The following is a 17,293-nucleotide window of genomic DNA, read 5'->3' on the forward strand; positions in this document are numbered from 1 at the left end:
AAAGCACGAAAGTTTTCCTCATGGGTGGTTTTTACGGAGACACACAGTTTAATGCTGTAGTGTTAGAAAAACGTATACTAAAACTTTTTTCATAGTCAGGACTAGTTGCAGAGTCATATGTCTAACTTTCTGTTCTCTTACAAAAACTGTGGAGACAGTGGCATGCAAATAAAGTCCAGGATTAGGGCAAATAAGTGAAGGAAGCGTGTAATCTTCTCTAATAAAATGGGACTATTAACAAAGTAGTATTGGATAAATTCTGAAATTTTTCCAACCCAAATGAGTATTCTTTATTTTTGTGCAGTAGCAAATTGAGTTAATAGTCTGCTATGTTTTAATTAAATTTCCAGGTAGAAACATTTGTTAGAAGTCCAAATTTAATTCCCCTGCAGCATTCCATAAAAGCAATACTCATTTGCTAAGCAAATTTTTGCTGTATAGATCTTCTGCGTACACTTAATACTGTTCTTCATAAGCACTACGGTGCTTTCACAGTCACTTACTGCAGTCTCCTGTTTATACATCCTGACCACGCCTTTGGGCCTTCTGTAATTTTACTGGCCACTTTGTTTAAGAAATATGCACCGGTTTGATTTCAGGAGACATTTCAACTTACCCTAATTAAACTGGTGCAACCTATTTTTAATGCATTTTAAAAGTGGTTTATTTTGATTCATCATAAACCTGCTCCTAAAGGTATAAACAGACAATCAGGAAAAGCTACCCTGAATGAAAATGTAACCTATATTGAGGGGAAACGGATGGTAACAAACCGGTTATTAGCAGTTTAGTCTTGTGACTCTAGCAAGTCATACAACGTATGACTTAACAGATTTGAGTCTGGGAACAGAGGAAAGTTGTGTGCATGCGTGCACTGTGAGCCCTTCACTCATTTCCATCAGAACACTGTGCAACTGAAGGTGGGTTAGTCACTGATGCACCTTCTTCAATTTTGTGGAAAATCCTGAAAAATCGCAAAGTGAAGAAGGAGTCACCATTTCAGGCCACAGCGCAGCAGCTCAAATACATCCAAGTTTGCAGACATCCATGCTATTACAGGCCAGCAGAGACAGACAATGGAATCCAAGCTGCTTTCTGCTGGTAGCTTCACCAGTCCATGCTGGTTATTGCTCGCGTGCAAGAACACATGCAATGAACTGTCGGTGCTGGTTATTCACAGGAAAAATTATTTGTTTTGAACAGCCCGCCAAAGAAACTGCCCTGTCATTAGTCAAAGGAATGCTGGGTTAGGACCACCAGTTTTCTCTTAAATGGTATTTTTGAATGCACGAGGCAAGCATTGATGGGAAAAAGGAATATAGGAGTGCAATGGCAAATGTGTTAGTAACAAAATACACTACCTCAAATTTCCTGTGGGGATGCTCAGGGACCACAGTATGCCAAAGCAGCTGCTGGGATGATGCCAAGAATCTTACTTTTTGTCTACAAGTCTTCTGTTAACAGCATCCACACTAGGAAATTGGATTACCGCAACCATTCTTGTCTAGATGAAGCAGTAGCTGTAGACATCAATGTCTAAAACTCTACAGCAGAGACAGCCATGCAGGTACCCTGCGTGTCTCGGGGTTTCGAACACCCCCAGCAGCACCCGCGGGTCCCTCGTGTGAGGGAGCCACCCATCTGGAGCTGAGCCGCTGCAGCCGACGGCGCGCCTGCTCTCCGCTCCCGCTACGGTGGGGCACAGGGCGCGGGCTGCGGCCACCCCCACAGGGCACCAAGCGAGGGCACAGACAGCACAGCCGCAGTCACTTCAGTTCCCAAGGTGCGAGCGCACGGCCCCGGGACGCGCGCCTCCTCTGTGCCTCGGGCCTCCTGCGCGCCTCGGGCCTCCTGCGCGCCTCGGGCCTCCCCGCCGGAAGCCCCTACCGACGGCGGGCTCTGGCATTGCCCCACCGAGGCACCTGCCTGGACGCGCTGCCGTTCCTCGGCTGCCCGAGGCGGCCCTGCCGCCCTCTTCCTCACGCCCAGCCCGGTCTCGCCGGGCCTGGCACGACGCCCAGCAGACAGCGGCCTCCCCCCTCACGCCCCGCCCGGCCCCGCCCCTCCGGCGGGGGAGGAGGAAGCCGGCCCCTCCCAGAATGCCTCGCGCGCGGCAGAGGCCGGCGCGCCTGCGCGGTGCGCGGCCGGCTCCCAGCTCAGCGCAAGATGGCGGCGGGCACCTCGGACCCCCTGGAAGAGATGCTGCTCTTCTCCGAGGAGGTGGACGAGAAGGCGGTCAGCGACCTGGTGGGCTCCTTGGAATCGCAGCTGGCCGGCGGCCGGGGCTCCGCCGAGGCGCCCCAGCCCAGGACCCCCGCCCCGTCCCAGCAGCAGCAGCAGCAGCAGCCGCAGGGGAGCATAGCGGGGGGCAGCAGCCCCGTCCGACAGCAGCAAGGGCATCCCGCGCCTCCTCTCGCTCCCGGGGCAGAGGAGGCGGCGGGGTGCCCCGGAGCCGCGGAGAGCCGAGCCCCTGCCCAGGGGCCGCTCCCGTCCCCGTCCCCCCCGGCGGCAGCGGCGGCGGCGGCGGCAGCGGCGGCGGCAGGGAAGGGAGCGAGTGTAAACAGTAGTAGTGTGCAGCAACCACATGGAGCCGCTCCCCTCGGCGGCGGCAGCCCCGCCGCCCCCCCGCCCGCCTCCGCCCCTGCCCAGCCTGTCAACAGCCACGCGGCCGCCGCCCGGGACGCGGGCAGCCCCAGCCCCGGCGGCAGCCCGCCCGCCGCCGACAGCGCGCCCCCGCAGCGCCCCGAGGCCGCGGGGGAGAGCGGGACCCCGGCGGAGGGAGCGGGAGCCGCCGCCGCCGTGACCGCGCCGCTCCCCGGAGAGGCGGCGCCCGACGGGGAGGGTGCGGGGGGCCGGCCGGCGGCGGCGGCCCCGCCAGTCAGCGGCCACGGAGCCGCCGCGCAGAGCAAGCCCGCGCCCGGCCCGCTCCCCGCAGTAAACGCACTCAGTAACTCCGCCAGCCCCGCGCCCGCCGCCGCCGCCCCGCCGGGACCGGGCTCGGCCGCCAGCTTCGCCCCGCCGGCCCCCGCGGCCCCCGGCGCCGCGCCCAAGCCGACGGTCACCGTGGGCAAGGCGGGCGCTGCCCCCCCCGCCGCCCCCCAGGCCGTGTCCCCGCGGCCGGCGCTGGGCGCTGCCCCCCGGATCGTGGCCCCCCAGCTGATCGTCCGGCCGCCGCAGCAGACGACCATCCAGCTGCCCCCCGGCTTCACCATCCCGCCCGGTAAGTGCCGCCGGCTCGTCGCTCCCGGACACTTCTTCCCTGGCTGGGGGGCGGGGTGTCACCAGGGTTGTCGTCTGGCCGCTGCTCGGCGCGCGGGGGGCAAAGGAAGCCACGTCTGGCCGGCGGGTGACCGTGAGGTGCTCCGTGGTGGGCCAGTCACCGTGGGGTGCTCCATGGTGTACCCATCACCATGGGGTGCTCCGTGGTGTGCCCCTCATTGTGAGGTGCTCCATGGTGGGACGGTCATCGTGAGGTGCTCCGTGGCGTGCTCCTCATCCTGAGGTGCTCCATGGTGGGACGGTCATCATGAGATGCTCTGTGGTGTGCCCCTCATCGTGAGGTGCTCCATGGTGGGATGGTCATCATGAGATGCTCTGTGGTGTGCCCCTCATTGTGAGGTGCTCCATGGTGGGATGGTCATCATGAGGTGCTCGGTGGTGTGCCCGTCACCATGGGGTGCTCCATGGTGGGACGGTCACCGTGAGGTGCTCTGTGGTGTGCCCGTCACCGTGAGGTGCTCCGTGGTGGGCAGCGAGCAGTTGTGCACGAGGGCCGATAGAGTAACTCCATGTTTCGAGGGAGTCCACTTTCTGCTTTGCTCTTGGTAGTCCTGGGAAGTTTTCCCTCTGTGGAGAGTGTCTTCTGCCCTGCATCACATGGCAGGGCGCAGGCTGATCTGTGTAATTAATCTAAAATCTTTAATTTCAGTAAGCGTTACGGTGTTGTTCTCCGCTGCGTCCAGGCAGATTTTATTTCTAACTCTGAAGAAACTATTACGTCCCGTTTATTCTCCTCTTACTTTCTTAACTTTCCTTACTAAAACCGCAAGTTTAGCAAGGTTGTCGATCAGCCAAAGCAGCCTCTCTTCACCCTGGTGACTCCTGCTCGGGCTGCATATTGCATCACCTGAAATGTTGAAGGGTGCTGTGGTCCCCTGCTTGGCTTTTCATGGTGCAAAAGGCTGGTGACTTTGTGCCTTCTGGATTTGGGAGATGACTTAACGTTTGAACGATTTTTTTTTGTTTTTTTGCTGTTAATGGCATGATAATATGTGGAGCTATCCACGTAGTCTGAAATAACTTACTTCTTCCACTGTGTTTCTGAAGATATTTGATATTCATTAGCTAAGTGGAGCAAAAATGTGGTGGTGTGGAAGCTTGCTTCTCGGTGAACTTCCGGAGTTGTGTGTTGGGCCCTAGTTTGTGATAAAGCTCCAAACCTGGAAAGCTCAGCGGTTGCCTGAAGACCTAAGTAGCTTGAAACAGATAAGAGGTTCCTATTCAGACTGTGCTAGTGCCTTTAGCCTTTGATTTCCCGTTGTTAATCTGTTAGATAATTACTGTACACATACAATAATGTGTATCATAACTTTGCGTGCAGTTTCTGAAGTTTCTTCTGTCAGTACTTTGTTCTGCTGCTTAATTTTCAAAGAGAAGAGGGAAAACAGAGCCCTTGAAAGCGGTCTGGTCCAAGATTCAGAAAATGTTTTGGAAACAATACTGTGGGAAGTTATAATTGGAATTTGATTTTATTGCAAGGTGGTTTGAAATCCATTAAACTTGCATAAACACGAAGATAGTATGTTCTGAAATGAAGTTATTCAGAAAATACAATGTTATTTTTGAGTTTTTACTCTTTAAATTGGTGGCTCATTTATAATTAGTCTTGAAACTCCCATATTTTAAACTTCTTTCTAAAGCATAAATTTAGAATTAGTTTTTAGGAATAGGCTATTTTAGGATATAATACTTACAAGTTGTGTATTTCATCTTTACGTCACTGATAGTAAGGAAAAATTAACCTCATAATTTAACCAGATCCTAATTTGTACATATTGCTCAGTAAAAGAAATTTTATGTCCTCCAAACTGAATTAAAATGTAACATTAATACAAGAACATTTATGCACATGTAGTAGTAATTATGTCTGCAACTTTTATTGAAACTGTGGCATGTGTTGTAATTAATTTTTCCTTTCCGTTCTTTTGTTTTTTTAAATTCAGAATTAGTTTTAGAAAATTGGAAGGTAAATTAACAACACACCCATGAATCTGTGTAGTGCAAAGAGAACGTGTATTTTTCAGTGTGTGGTAGGCATTGTCCGATGAGGGTTTTTATCTAAGGTTTACAACGTAACGGAGAAGTGATACCTGCGTGGCCAGGCGCCAGCGTGCTGATATTTGTGTGCCCAGATGCTTTAGGAATGGCGGATACCAAATACATAATCTGCTTACGGGATGTTCTACAAATACGAACCATGAGGTTTGGTGCTAACGGACCTTAAAAGTTCCCTTGTTTTAAAGAGTTTTTATGGGTTTCTTTCAACTCTTCTTTTGAAAATTGCTCTCTGGGCTTTGAGAGAGAGTTATGATCGTGGCTTTGGGATGTGGTCCTTACTGTAGCTCTCTATGCCTTTTCCATCAAAGCCTGATTCCCACAAATCTTTGGTTTGTAGTGGCAGAAATTTGCCTTCTGCTTGTGCTTTTGGCAGTGAAGGGTGGCTGGGAGCACCTAAGGCTACACGCGTGAGGGCTTTTATTGGCGCTGCAGCTCACTCGTGCGTTCGTCCCCGGACTGGGATTCGTATTTCTGTGTCAGAGACTGGAAGAAAGACCTTCTGGGTGTAGGGTGCTTTGGAAGTTTGTTACTTGCTTGTTGTAATAGTGTTTGGATTTCTTTATCCTCATGGTATGCTGCAAACCACGTCCCTTTGCTGAGGTGGGTTTTTTTTCTGGGAAGTTAATAATTAGAAGTGGATGTATGCTTTCACCTACTTCGTTTTCCCTTGAAAACAAGATATACAAAATATATATGAAGCAATTTGCACGTAGACTTAAGTTGTAGGAACAGTGTCTGCTGACTCAGTTACCAGCAGAATCAAAATGACTTCCGAGATTCTTATTTTTTGGTTCTCCAGTAGTTGCAGGCAAGATGTTTTACTGTTTATAGATCCATTGCATTCTATCTAGGTTAAATTATTAAAATGTATTCTGGAACTAACTTGTAAACTCATTCTAAGTAGTCTGGCTGGGGAACTGCTGCTTAGTTCTGGGTGAACCGGAGGAAGCCGCATGACGTGCTGTGTAGGGGTCCTCAATATGCGTGAAGCTCCAGGGACCGGCTTAGCTGTAGTCTCCCCTCTGCTGACCTGCCGACTGCGGCGATCGTAGGGCAGAACTCGGTGGCACTGGCTGAGTTGTGTGGAAGGCCTCGATTTGTGGAATGCGTTACTAGAAAATAGTCTGGAAATGTAATTATTTACTTCCAGAAAGTGTTAGAAAACATTTCCCAAGTACTCTGCTAATTTTAAAACAATTCCTTTGCTGTTTTCCTAAAATAACTGTGCTTCTGTGACTTCGTGCTGAGGAGTAGTTGTGTTGGTTCTCTGGGTATGACGACAGTTTTTCTCGATGTCTAAACCACGGGTAGTGCCTCCCAGTACGGTGATGGTGGGTACCAAGTAAATTCGTGTGTTAATGCTCGACAATTAACTAAATCTCACATATTGCGTACTCGGAAATGTGTCTGGCCTGACGTTTGCATGTACGCACCCGCTGACGCTGTTGTTTTGGTAAAGCTCTCGTGTTGTCGTTCCTGGTGTGTTCATACTGAATTTTGTTCTCAGCTGCTGGATTGTCATTATAGTTGACTTCTGATGAATATTTCTTTCAAATTTTGTTCTGCTGACTCTGACTAGACTGTTGAAAGTTACTGTGTGCCTATACACTCAAGTGACTGCTCTTTCCATCACTGTTATCCATAAACTGCAGTTACTGGAATTCCAAACTGAATTGGCTATTAGTTTTTGTCTGCTAGTAGGGGCTCCTTTTCATCTTTGAAATAAAGTCTCATGTTACACCAGAATGAAAAAGATACAGTATAAAGAAAAATGTACAGCGCTACATATTAATTTTATTCTGCATACTGTAGTTAGATAGTTCTTTATACATTATTATTTGTATTATTCTTTATTCTGCCGTTAATGTTGCGTTGCTCCCCTTAGGTATGGTCTTGGTGCGCACGGACGCTGGGCAGCTCGTCATGGTGCCGCAGCAGGCTCTCGCGCAGGCTCAGCTGCAGGCCCAAGCGCAGGCGCAGGGACAGGGTGCTGCCAGCATGTCGCCTCGACTCTCAGTGCCCACTGCTGGCCCCGTTTTTCGCCTGTCAACAGCTCAGGTAAGTCTGGCGTGATTTCACTTTAACTGGGGGCATTACCATTTCCTCTGTTATATGCGTTGTTTGTCCATATGTTTCTGGAAATGTGCTTTCCTCCACTTTTTTGTTGTGAAAACAGGATATACTTACTCAAATGCAGTTTATTTTCTGGGGCCTGGGAATTTTTTTGTATTTCAGAAAAAAAATCTACGTTATGGAGTCTCTCAAGATCTTGTTCAGACTGTGAGGTCGTTGGAGGCTAGAAGGCTTGGCCTTAGCCAGAGCCTAGCTTGGACTGTACACCAGTGGCTTGGTGGGCACCCCTTGGCACTCTGAATCAGCAGCGCTGTGATGTCCCGGGGTGCCAAATGGGTGCATGGGGTAGCTGGGTTTCACTGGAAAGCAGAAAAGAAAAAAGCCAAGCACATTCAATACAAAGATTTGCAATAATTAACTCTTCTGATGTACTTTATTCAGAATAAAGGTTTGATTCCTTTGAGTCATCTCTGGGTGTGATCTGTCTACACTGAATGTTTTGTTCGTGTTAGGGCTACATTTCCTTTTTTATATGGGTTGACAGGACAGCGTGCTTTCCTACCCCAGACTCTTCAGTGCAATGCGATTGCTTCACCTCAGAACTGATTTATGTTCAAGTGTGATGCTGTATTGTTTTTTTAAATTATTTGGTAGGCTGCATTGGTTTAGATTTTGTAGGGAGGCTGTTGGGCTTCGGGCCATTCGGGGCTAGGGCTGAGCTGTCTTGCTGAAATGCAGAGGCAAACTTCTTTGGATGTCGGTACGGGGCAGCTGTGCCGTAGTAACAGTAGGCAGAGTTTAAGGTGGGTTTGCCCAAGGTCTTTGTCTGCAGAAGTGGTAAGTAATGCTGAGTGGAAAGAGATGAAGAGGGTGCCTTTATATTTCTTTAATTGATTCTTGTGTGGGTTGCTTGAAGTGACTTAAACATCTGCTTCCTGATGTTCAACATGGGATTACTGTCCCATTTTATGCTTCGTGCATTACGCCATATTTAAAGTCTACAAGGTCAGTAAGTTTAATTCAAAACTGAAAACAATGATAAACTTTTCAGAAGAGAAGGAAGCCAGAGTAAAATTGGAGATGTGAAAACAAATCCATAACACGAGGCAATCTAAAACACCGAGTAGCCAAATAGAATGCAAGTTTTGGAAATGAGTGTCACTAGGAAGTTTGTAGCTCAGCAGAGTGAGTGTAGCTCAGGAAAGACACAAGTAAAAGCCTGGAAACACTTGAAGGACTTTATGCTCTCAGAAAAGATGTGAGTGCGGTGTTGGATGGAATTTGTAAAAGAACTCTTTGCAGAAATGGCAGCCATTGGATGTTTAAATTTGCAACATCTGTAAGGGTAAGAAGACTTGTAGAATCCTTCAAAGAGAAATGCATTTCAGGAAAAATAAACACAGAGATAAGCCTGAGTTAATTTTGAGATTTTTTGACTAGTTTGATGGCAGCAAAAGTCCAGACAAGTTCTTTTTTTCAGTTTGGCTGTCTGTTTTTGGTTGTTTGGGGGTTTCTTTGTAAATATGCACAATCAGTTCTTTATTAGTGACTACGAAGCACACGTTCTAGCAATGGGTCCTGAGACAAATGCGTAGCAGAAATGCAAAACAGAAATTGTGGGGTGGGACTGTACCAAGAATATAATCTCAGTCTGTGAAAATGAGTTAGTTTTAGCTGTTTCTGTTTCATACAGTGAATTTTCATGTAACTTTGCTGTGGCCAGCATACACAATTAAAATTCAGAGTGGAAACATTCATAGCAAATTAGATATTAACAAATTGTCTGTAGTTTGAAAAGGTTTGAGGAGTACACCTTCATTGTGCCTAGGATCTTAGGAAGCATACAAAAATGTAGACTGACTGCTTGACTGTGTGTGTTTGGTCTTTGTCAGAAGACTGGAGCTTGGATCCCAAAGTCAGCCGTAAGACGCGTGTGCAGCAGATGTTGGGAGCTGATCGTGTTGGCCTCGGGCAGCTGTTCTCTACTTATATGAAGCAGTTAAAGTTGCAGGAGGTGTATAATCTGACTTGCTGGATTTATGTAAAAATAAAACTGAGGATACTGCATGTTCATGTGTTTGTAAAGATACCTAAAATCAGAAGGAGTTCAGGTATTAGGAAGAAGTAACTGGTTTTGTGCAGGGTTCTGCCCAGGTAAATATCCCACTGCATTATAGATATTCCTTTGCACTTGTTAGTGCTAATAAGCTGGTTTGGAATAGAGGAAACCAGCAAGGCCTTATGGATGGTAAATATCTTACAGGGTGCAAAAGTTTGATTATTTTAGTATTATTTTAGTGTGGTGAGCTTAGAATCATGGTATTGTAGTTTGTCAGGATTCGCCTCCTTTGAGAGATCTTTGTGGTAGCTTCCCGAACTGTGCTGCATGATTTCTTTATTTGTTTTTAATTAACAAGGATAAGAACTAATTACTATTGTCCTTGGGAAATGTACATTGAACTTCCATGACTCTGCGTGTGATCTGCAGACTCTTGGTTCATTTTTACAGTGCTTTAGTTTTATGTATGTTTGACCTTAGGGTGTTCTTTAAAAATGATGGCTGACAGCCTCTTAAAACCAGATTGTACAGATTTAGATTCTAAAGGTTTAACATATGAGAACTAGACACTAGACTTTTATTTGATTATGTGGATGGTTTATAACCAGAGACTATTCACTGGTTTTCTAGAGGAAATGTCCAATGAAAAATATTATGCGAAGGTTTTAGAAGTGTCAGTTCTTTGTGTGAGTAGTTGTCATGATTAATCAAGAAAAGGGATCAAGTTCTGAAATACAGGAAATTGTGTGTAATGAAAAATATTTTTTTTCAGTGAGTTCATAATTAAACTTTTTTCTTTCAGAATCAAATTCTGATGTGTCAGAAAGCTAAATTCTGTCAATTAAAATTCCCAGTAGAAATTTAGAATGTATGGAAAATAGCATCTTATGGTTTTACACCTAGAAAGTTATAATATTGAAAAGTACCATTCTCCACTGTGACTGAAACACAGAAGAATCGTGTGTGCCATTGCTCAAGAGATACAGAATATAAACATTAATTGCTTAAGTCCTGCAAAATATTTTGCAAGATTGATGAACATTGTAGGCTATGCAGTTTTAACCTCTAGAATATCAAATAGCTTTCTCTTCAACATGTTAGTGGAATGATTCTTATTTTACTGTCCAGAGCTCATTCAATTTACTATTATGTTTTTATTTAATTATTTTAAGATAGCTTTATTTGGATTCAAATGCTGGATGCTTTAAATGTGTAGAATTTAGTTGTATATTTCAGTCACTGAGTTTGTGTTTTACTCTACTTTTACCTAGGTAGAAAGTCCACACAGGTGGAAATTTGCAGTCTGCCACAAATATTCTAGGAAATAGTACCTTCTTATGAAGAGCATTTCAGAAAAAGCCCCAGGTTTCATGCTTCGTAGGTATTATGGATGCTTTTCTTCAGATTGTCCTAATTTCTAGCCAGTGTCAAGTGTCACGAGTTACTTGGCTGAGTGATTGTTTTCAGTGTTATAGTTAATTTGTATATGCACTTTAAATAACCGTTGTGTTAAGAAGGTGTGTTGTGAGCTGTGTAGTTAGATGTAAAACACAGGTTATTAAATAACATGCCAAAGAAATTGCAAAAGCTGACAGATACTTTTGGCAACTCATTAAGAAGTGTTGAGAGTGATAACTGGAGAATATGAAATGAATTATGAATTACTTTTTTAAAAATTACAAGACAGATTGTCTGAAAATTACCAAAGTGTTTGCCTGAATTTGAAAACTCTTTGAATCTCTCCCCTCGACAACTAAGTAGTTCCTCCTTCCCTCTCAAGAAAGGAGGAGGGGAAAATAAGGAAAAGTTTTACATATTCTTAAATGAGGTTAACTTGATTGATACATAGAGAGCTGTCCAGATTCTAAGCTACTTCTGCAGCCCAGTAACATGACAATGTTTTCTTCCCATATTCCAGGGCCATCACCTGCTAGATACTCTCCCAGTTGCTTGGAAGGAAAACAACTCTGGTTTCCCATGAAAAGCCCTCTAGCTTCAGCAGGTGGGCGTATATGTCCTGGAGATATTCAAGACCCACCTGGACAAGGTCCTCTACAGCCTACTGTAGGTGACCCTGCTTCGGCAGGAGGGTTGGACTAGATGACCCACAGAGGTCCCTTCCAACCCCGACCATTCTGTGATTCTGTGATATGCAGGACAGTGAGTGAGGAAGGAGCCGCCTTTCTCTAGGAGCAATGGAAGACGCTGAAGTTTCCCTTAGGATTTGTTTTGGGCTTAGGGTAGTGCTTTCCCTAAAGACAGTGGCTTTATCCTCACATGTAGCACTGCTGAAGGTTCAGAAGTCAAGTATCTGTACACAGCGGTACTTACCTTAGTAGGGAATTGATGCAGCTGTCCCTCTTCCCTTCCCATGTTTAAAAAAAAATACATACTTTGGCTGTAGTGCCAAAGCCACAAGACTGATACATAACTTCCCGTTCCTCCTACGTTCATCTCTTCGGTGCATGGGCAGTGGATCACGGCCTTTGCATGGTGAGTGCACAGAGGTAAAAGCTTTGGCTAGGCAATCGAGCCACCCAACTGACGCTGCACAGCAAACTTTAGTGTTTCTCACATTTCGAGGGCTTGGCTTTGCTGTTTAAGTTACTGTTTGACTTCTGTGGTTTGTAATATCTTTGTCTTATTTTTTTGCAGCTTTTAGGGGTAGAGGGTGTAAGCAAATGTAGTGCAGCTTTGGGGAGAATTTTGCATTAGGTTGTTGGAAGTCAGGCAAATCCATTTCGAAAGGAAGACTTGGGTTCTTCTCGACTCTTAGGTGGATAATCTTTGAGTAGACATTTAGTTAATGTTCCTCTCAATTGCTGCTGTGTAAAATAGGAGTAAAATCTGCTTGTTTCAATTCCTAGTGGAGTTCTAGAAAACTGACTAATTGGGATAAGCAAGTACCTTGTAGGAAGGGTCTCGGTTCTGATCGGTTTAAGGCCAAGCTCAAAGGCTTTGGAGCATGGGAATGTGTCCTGGAAGGATGTACAACGTCTGAAGCACAGTCTCAGAAGTAGTGAAATGGATTAAACCAAAAGAATCAGAATCTGAAAATAACAGAGTAGTACAGAGAAAGCGGTAATTGGGAGTGGTACCTGTAGTAAGAAAATGTACTCGTTATTTTAATGATCTTTTACATTTTCAGTCTTTCTGATTTCTTGAAGTAAAATATTCAAGAAAAGCATGAGTAGGTACCATTGTACCATACAATAGTTTTAGTTTAGGTCCAGTTATAAGATTGTATATGACTGCAAGGGGGGGGGGTATTAACTACAGCTACCTATGCCTTTTTTTTTTCTTCCCAGGGAAAAATTTTTGCAAAATATTCAGGTATATAAACTCAAAACATTTTTTGTATAAATACATCTTATCGGTGCAATTTTGAGAGGCTTGCCTTTTTTAAATTGGTATCTCATGGTTTACATGGAAGTACTCAGTCTTCCATGACTATAATATTATAATAATCTTTTGATGTATTAAGAAGTGTAATTTTGTTGTACTGTGAATGCTTCTTCAGTGATAACGTGCTTGTTTGAAAAAGCATGTTTAATGAAATAAAAAAAGATTGATGGAACTTTGGTTAGTCTTAGAAACATTTTGTTCTGGATTCTTGTATTGCAAGCAGGTCAAAAAAGCATGGTTTACTTGCATTACTATGTTCTTCAGAGGTGATAAGTAAATTCAGAAATCTTTTAAAAGGGATGATTTAGATTGTATTGAATTTTTGTCCCCATATCTTGTTTTGAAGCTTATACTTGTGAAATTGTGAAAAATAGGCAGGTGCTGCCATCTAGTTTTTCTTTGGTGAGTTTCTTCTGTTTGTCTACATTTTTCATTTGTGAAGTTTATGGCTTTTCATGCTCTTCATGCAGACTTTGTTTGCTGGTTTCGGTATCATAATACCCAGTTGGTTTGACATTCATAACCAAAAAGCAAAGTACAACTTACTTATTTTAAATTATTTTAAATTAAAATTATTTTATGTTAGTTACAAAATTAAAGTGCTGCTGTGTACCAGGAATATAAAGCCAGTATTGTACAGGAAAGACCAGCGAATGTTAGCTAGCCTGGCCCGCAGTATTTTGTTATGGAGTATCTGTTACCGGAACTGACAGATCGGGTGAAACAGTGTATATTGGGATTTCTGTGAGACTGCTGCTGAAAATGGATTCAGTCTTCGTGTTCACTAATCTTTTTGTTTCAAGTTTGTTTCAAAATGAGTTTTCCAGTATTGAGGTGCTTTGTGTGTGTTTAGCGATCAGAAAATGTAGTGTAAACTTGTGTGTAAAATTCAGTGGTATAGTCCAAGTATTTAGGCACCGTAAGTGTGCTGCTTAACAATTTTGCTGCTACAAATATGATTACCAGTCAGTGGAGTTTTCTTTTCATAGCATAAGTAGTCCAATCAATATGGAAGTATTTTTAAGAAAATGACAATTCTTTTCTAGCTTTGTTTTTTTTCTTGCTTTAGGCATTTTTTAACTTCTACTCTTCAGAATTTCAAGTTCATGATACAAACTGTATTGATTTGTTTTCTGTGTTTTGACATTCACTTTCTGTTAAGTTTCACCTTACCATCCTTTTTTAAAAGGAAAAAGGAAAAAAATAAAAAAGTCTTCTGAACTTGTGAGAAGTGCTGAATCACCTGCTCTAGAAGCAGCTATGCTTTTGCTGTGAAATATGCTCAATGCAGACAACAGCGGCTCAGCCTTCCCATCACATGTGGCGTTGAGAGCAGTTCTGAACTTGGCTGGCGTTCCACAAGCTGCTGTTCTTGCTAAAGCGGAGCCTTTCGAATCAGAGATCATTCTGATAATACACCGTGCCTGTGCTGTCAGCAGGGTTTCTGTTTTTATTGTTGTCTTCTAGTTTTGGTAATTTTTTTCTTGTTTATTGGTATATCTTTTTTTTTTATTATTTTAACTGTTTTTCACACCCTTTATGCTTTTCTGACAAATGCTTGTTTTACTTGTTTCAGAAATTTTGAGCAAATCGATAAATCTTTGTTGTTGCCAAGGTGAGGTGCGTTACCATTACTGTCAAAGAAGCTATGCTATACTATTTCTTTTGTATGGACAGTTTTTGGGCTCCTTGCACTATTCGGGAGAAGACATTTGTCTTATCAGGGCAGGTAGGTTGAAAGGTCAGAGAAAGTGAAAAATGTGTGGTCTCGACTGTGCTTTAACCACAAAACCATTTTCCTTCCTTTCCTTCATGGTGAGTGAATCCTTTCCGTGTAAGCAGATAGCAAGTTCTCACCACTTACAAATTCTACTGTTTACATTTTCGTAGCATTAACGTATCTTTTAAAAGTTCTTTGAAAACACTCCAACATTAGTAAAGCTCTAAAACTGAATGTGCAAAGATTAGGAAATGCCATAAAGAAGGTTCCCGAGCAATCTAATAGTGGATTATACTGCCTGACCACATACTACTGTTATTTTTAATTTCTACAGTGTGTACGCTGGACGGTCTTAATGAAGAATTAGATAATATTTTTTCTCCACTACTCAGTGGGTTACTTCAGGCTTATTTGCTGTACAATATCTAAGCCCCCCTCTGAAGTGGGAGTTAATCACCAAGCAGGTTTTTTTGTGAAGCTTATCCCTGTAACAACTTCCTCAACAATGCTGTTAAGGGGATTATTAGCCTCTTTTTAGAAGTAGAAAACAGAGCCTAATTGTCTCTATTTTAAATATTAAATTAAAAATACTGGTTAATTTTTTGTGCTCAGTTTGACTGTGTTGTCTTCAGTTGCAGCCATGACCACTCCTGGTCACAAACCCCGCGTTTCAAGTTGGGCACTCATAAATACATGGCATAAGATTATCAGTTACCATAGATTATCTATATTTGCATGCAGTGCAAGCACTGGGCAGTTGAGGCAGGGGTAGAATCTAATTGTAGTGCCAAAATTCAGCTGCTTTGGACCCACCGGATTCTTTGGATGAATACTAGTGACTATAGATGGACCAGCCACTTCACCAGAGCTTGAGAAAGTCCTTTGATAGTGGATTGTATAGGTATTTGCTTACACTGTCAGGGTGCTGAGACTTCAGAGGTAGGGGTTTTAGACTCAGAAGCCCTGGTTTCTGAAGGTTTTCTTTGGTGGCCCCAAGCTTCTCTGCCTGTCTTGTCTAACTGCTCCCAGTCCTGTGTCGTCATCCCCTGTTGCTCTTCCAGTTCGTGAACCCCAAAGGGACGTCACGAGTGTGAGGACCATAGCAGCATCTCCCTGCTTTGGGGTTCTGATGCTTGACCTCAACGATGCTGTGGTGTGGCAATGACTTGGCTGACTTGGTAGAGCTTGTGCCTCCAGCCATTGCACCTGTGTGCAAATGTCAAGTTTTTAAAGGTTTAGTACTTCAGCTCGTTTGGCTGTATTTTTACCAGAGTGAAAAAATTAAATCCCTGACATAAACATCAGTTGCAGAGCAATTTGTCAGTGCATGTTCCAGATGAACCATGACCGAAAGAAATGAGAGGCTCTCAATAAGCATATGAACTTCCTTCATGAACCCTTCAGAAGTCAGACAGAATTTTAAGTATAGGAAAACAAAGTTTGGTAATGGGGAGTGTTATGATACCTTAACAGTAGGTAGGGCTACTGGCCATGCCTATAGGAAAGGTTGTGTCCATTAGTTACTCTAAAACGAGCTACCAGATTTGACCTTTAGCCTATGCTGCAGCCAATGTCTGCAATCCCACCTTAGTTTTCTCTTTCTTAAGCACTGTCTTTTATTGTTTGAGGCAGTAGGGCATCTTAGCGTGGCCTGTTTTGTTTGTAAGAAGTCTTCCATGTTAATGATTAAAAAGAAGATTGAGTTTTATTTCAAATTTTGCAAATTGAAATCTGAACTTAAAGGCTGTGTTCTCCTAAAATTGAGTTTTGCGTAGCAGCTAGCGAAGCCGCGTATTGGGAGACACAGAAGGAGGTGTCGATGTGTTAAACTTGCCCCTGCTTTTGTGTTAATTTTTGTTCAAATGCTGTTGGCGTATTCTCTTTCTTCCATTTGTGATTGATAGTGGCCAAGTTTATTGACAGGACCGATCAGGAAAAATATGTGCAACTTGCTTGTCAAAAGTAAGCCCTCCTGCTTTGCAGTGCAGAGCCCGTGTTGCTGGTTCCCTGGGCATTCGTTCATCAGTAGGTGGTACTGCAGTGCAGGCTACCAGGACACCACGAGCCCGTTTCCAAGGGTTTGCATACGGCAGCGTACTGACCTGGGGCAGTTTAAATTGCTTTGATTTTATAAAGCTGTGAATACACAAAGCAGTCCCCAAAATGGATGTAGTCCTGCCTGGGCAGTAACAAATAATCCCTGGATATCTGGGCGCATTTTCTCTGTATCCAAGTGACTTGCCTTTCCAAATGCAGCCCGGTGTATTCTTCCGGACGTAGAGGCAGCTTGTTTCTGCAGAGCAGGTGCAATGCGATGTGCTCCTGTTGACGCCTCGAGCTTTGCCTCTCAATACAATTTTAGATTGTTCCGGCAGGAGCTTGACACACGGGCTTACGATTTTTTTATATAACGTTGATAATTTTTGTTTTCTTTTTGATGAATTTCTTGTGAGATCTGTGTACAGCTTTCCTTTCATAGAAAACACAACTATTTGTTTCTAAATAGTTTTTACCTGTTCTTCTTGAAGTATTTGTGGTGAGAGTCGTTACAGTGTCTTCTGGCAGCTCATAGCTGTCATTTGACGATCATTTCTGTGATATTAAGAGTTCCTGTCGGTTAGCTCCGTGTTGTACTTCTCATCCGCTCGTCTCTTGCTTACCTGTTTAACGTTTCTGAGTGTTGGAACCACGTTAGTAAT

At 44.2% G+C, this 17,293-nt stretch overlaps 1 protein-coding gene across 1 annotated transcript in view; it reads left to right on the forward strand.

The window, feature by feature from the left end:
• The first annotated feature begins 2,134 nt into the window (after nt 1-2,134).
• Nucleotides 2,135-17,293, forward strand: part of LOC142362927 (transcription initiation factor TFIID subunit 4-like) — a 145,717-nt gene continuing 130,558 nt past the window's right edge. The window contains exons 1-2 of the mRNA XM_075434163.1: nt 2,135-3,220; nt 7,223-7,395. Coding sequence (XP_075290278.1) covers nt 2,167-3,220; nt 7,223-7,395 — 1,227 coding nt within the window. The 5' untranslated portion in view covers nt 2,135-2,166. The remainder of the gene's footprint in view (nt 3,221-7,222; nt 7,396-17,293) is intronic.

This window comes from Opisthocomus hoazin, chromosome 12 (genome assembly GCF_030867145.1).
Source record: "Opisthocomus hoazin isolate bOpiHoa1 chromosome 12, bOpiHoa1.hap1, whole genome shotgun sequence".
In the NCBI taxonomy this organism is placed as follows: domain Eukaryota; kingdom Metazoa; phylum Chordata; class Aves; order Opisthocomiformes; family Opisthocomidae; genus Opisthocomus; species Opisthocomus hoazin.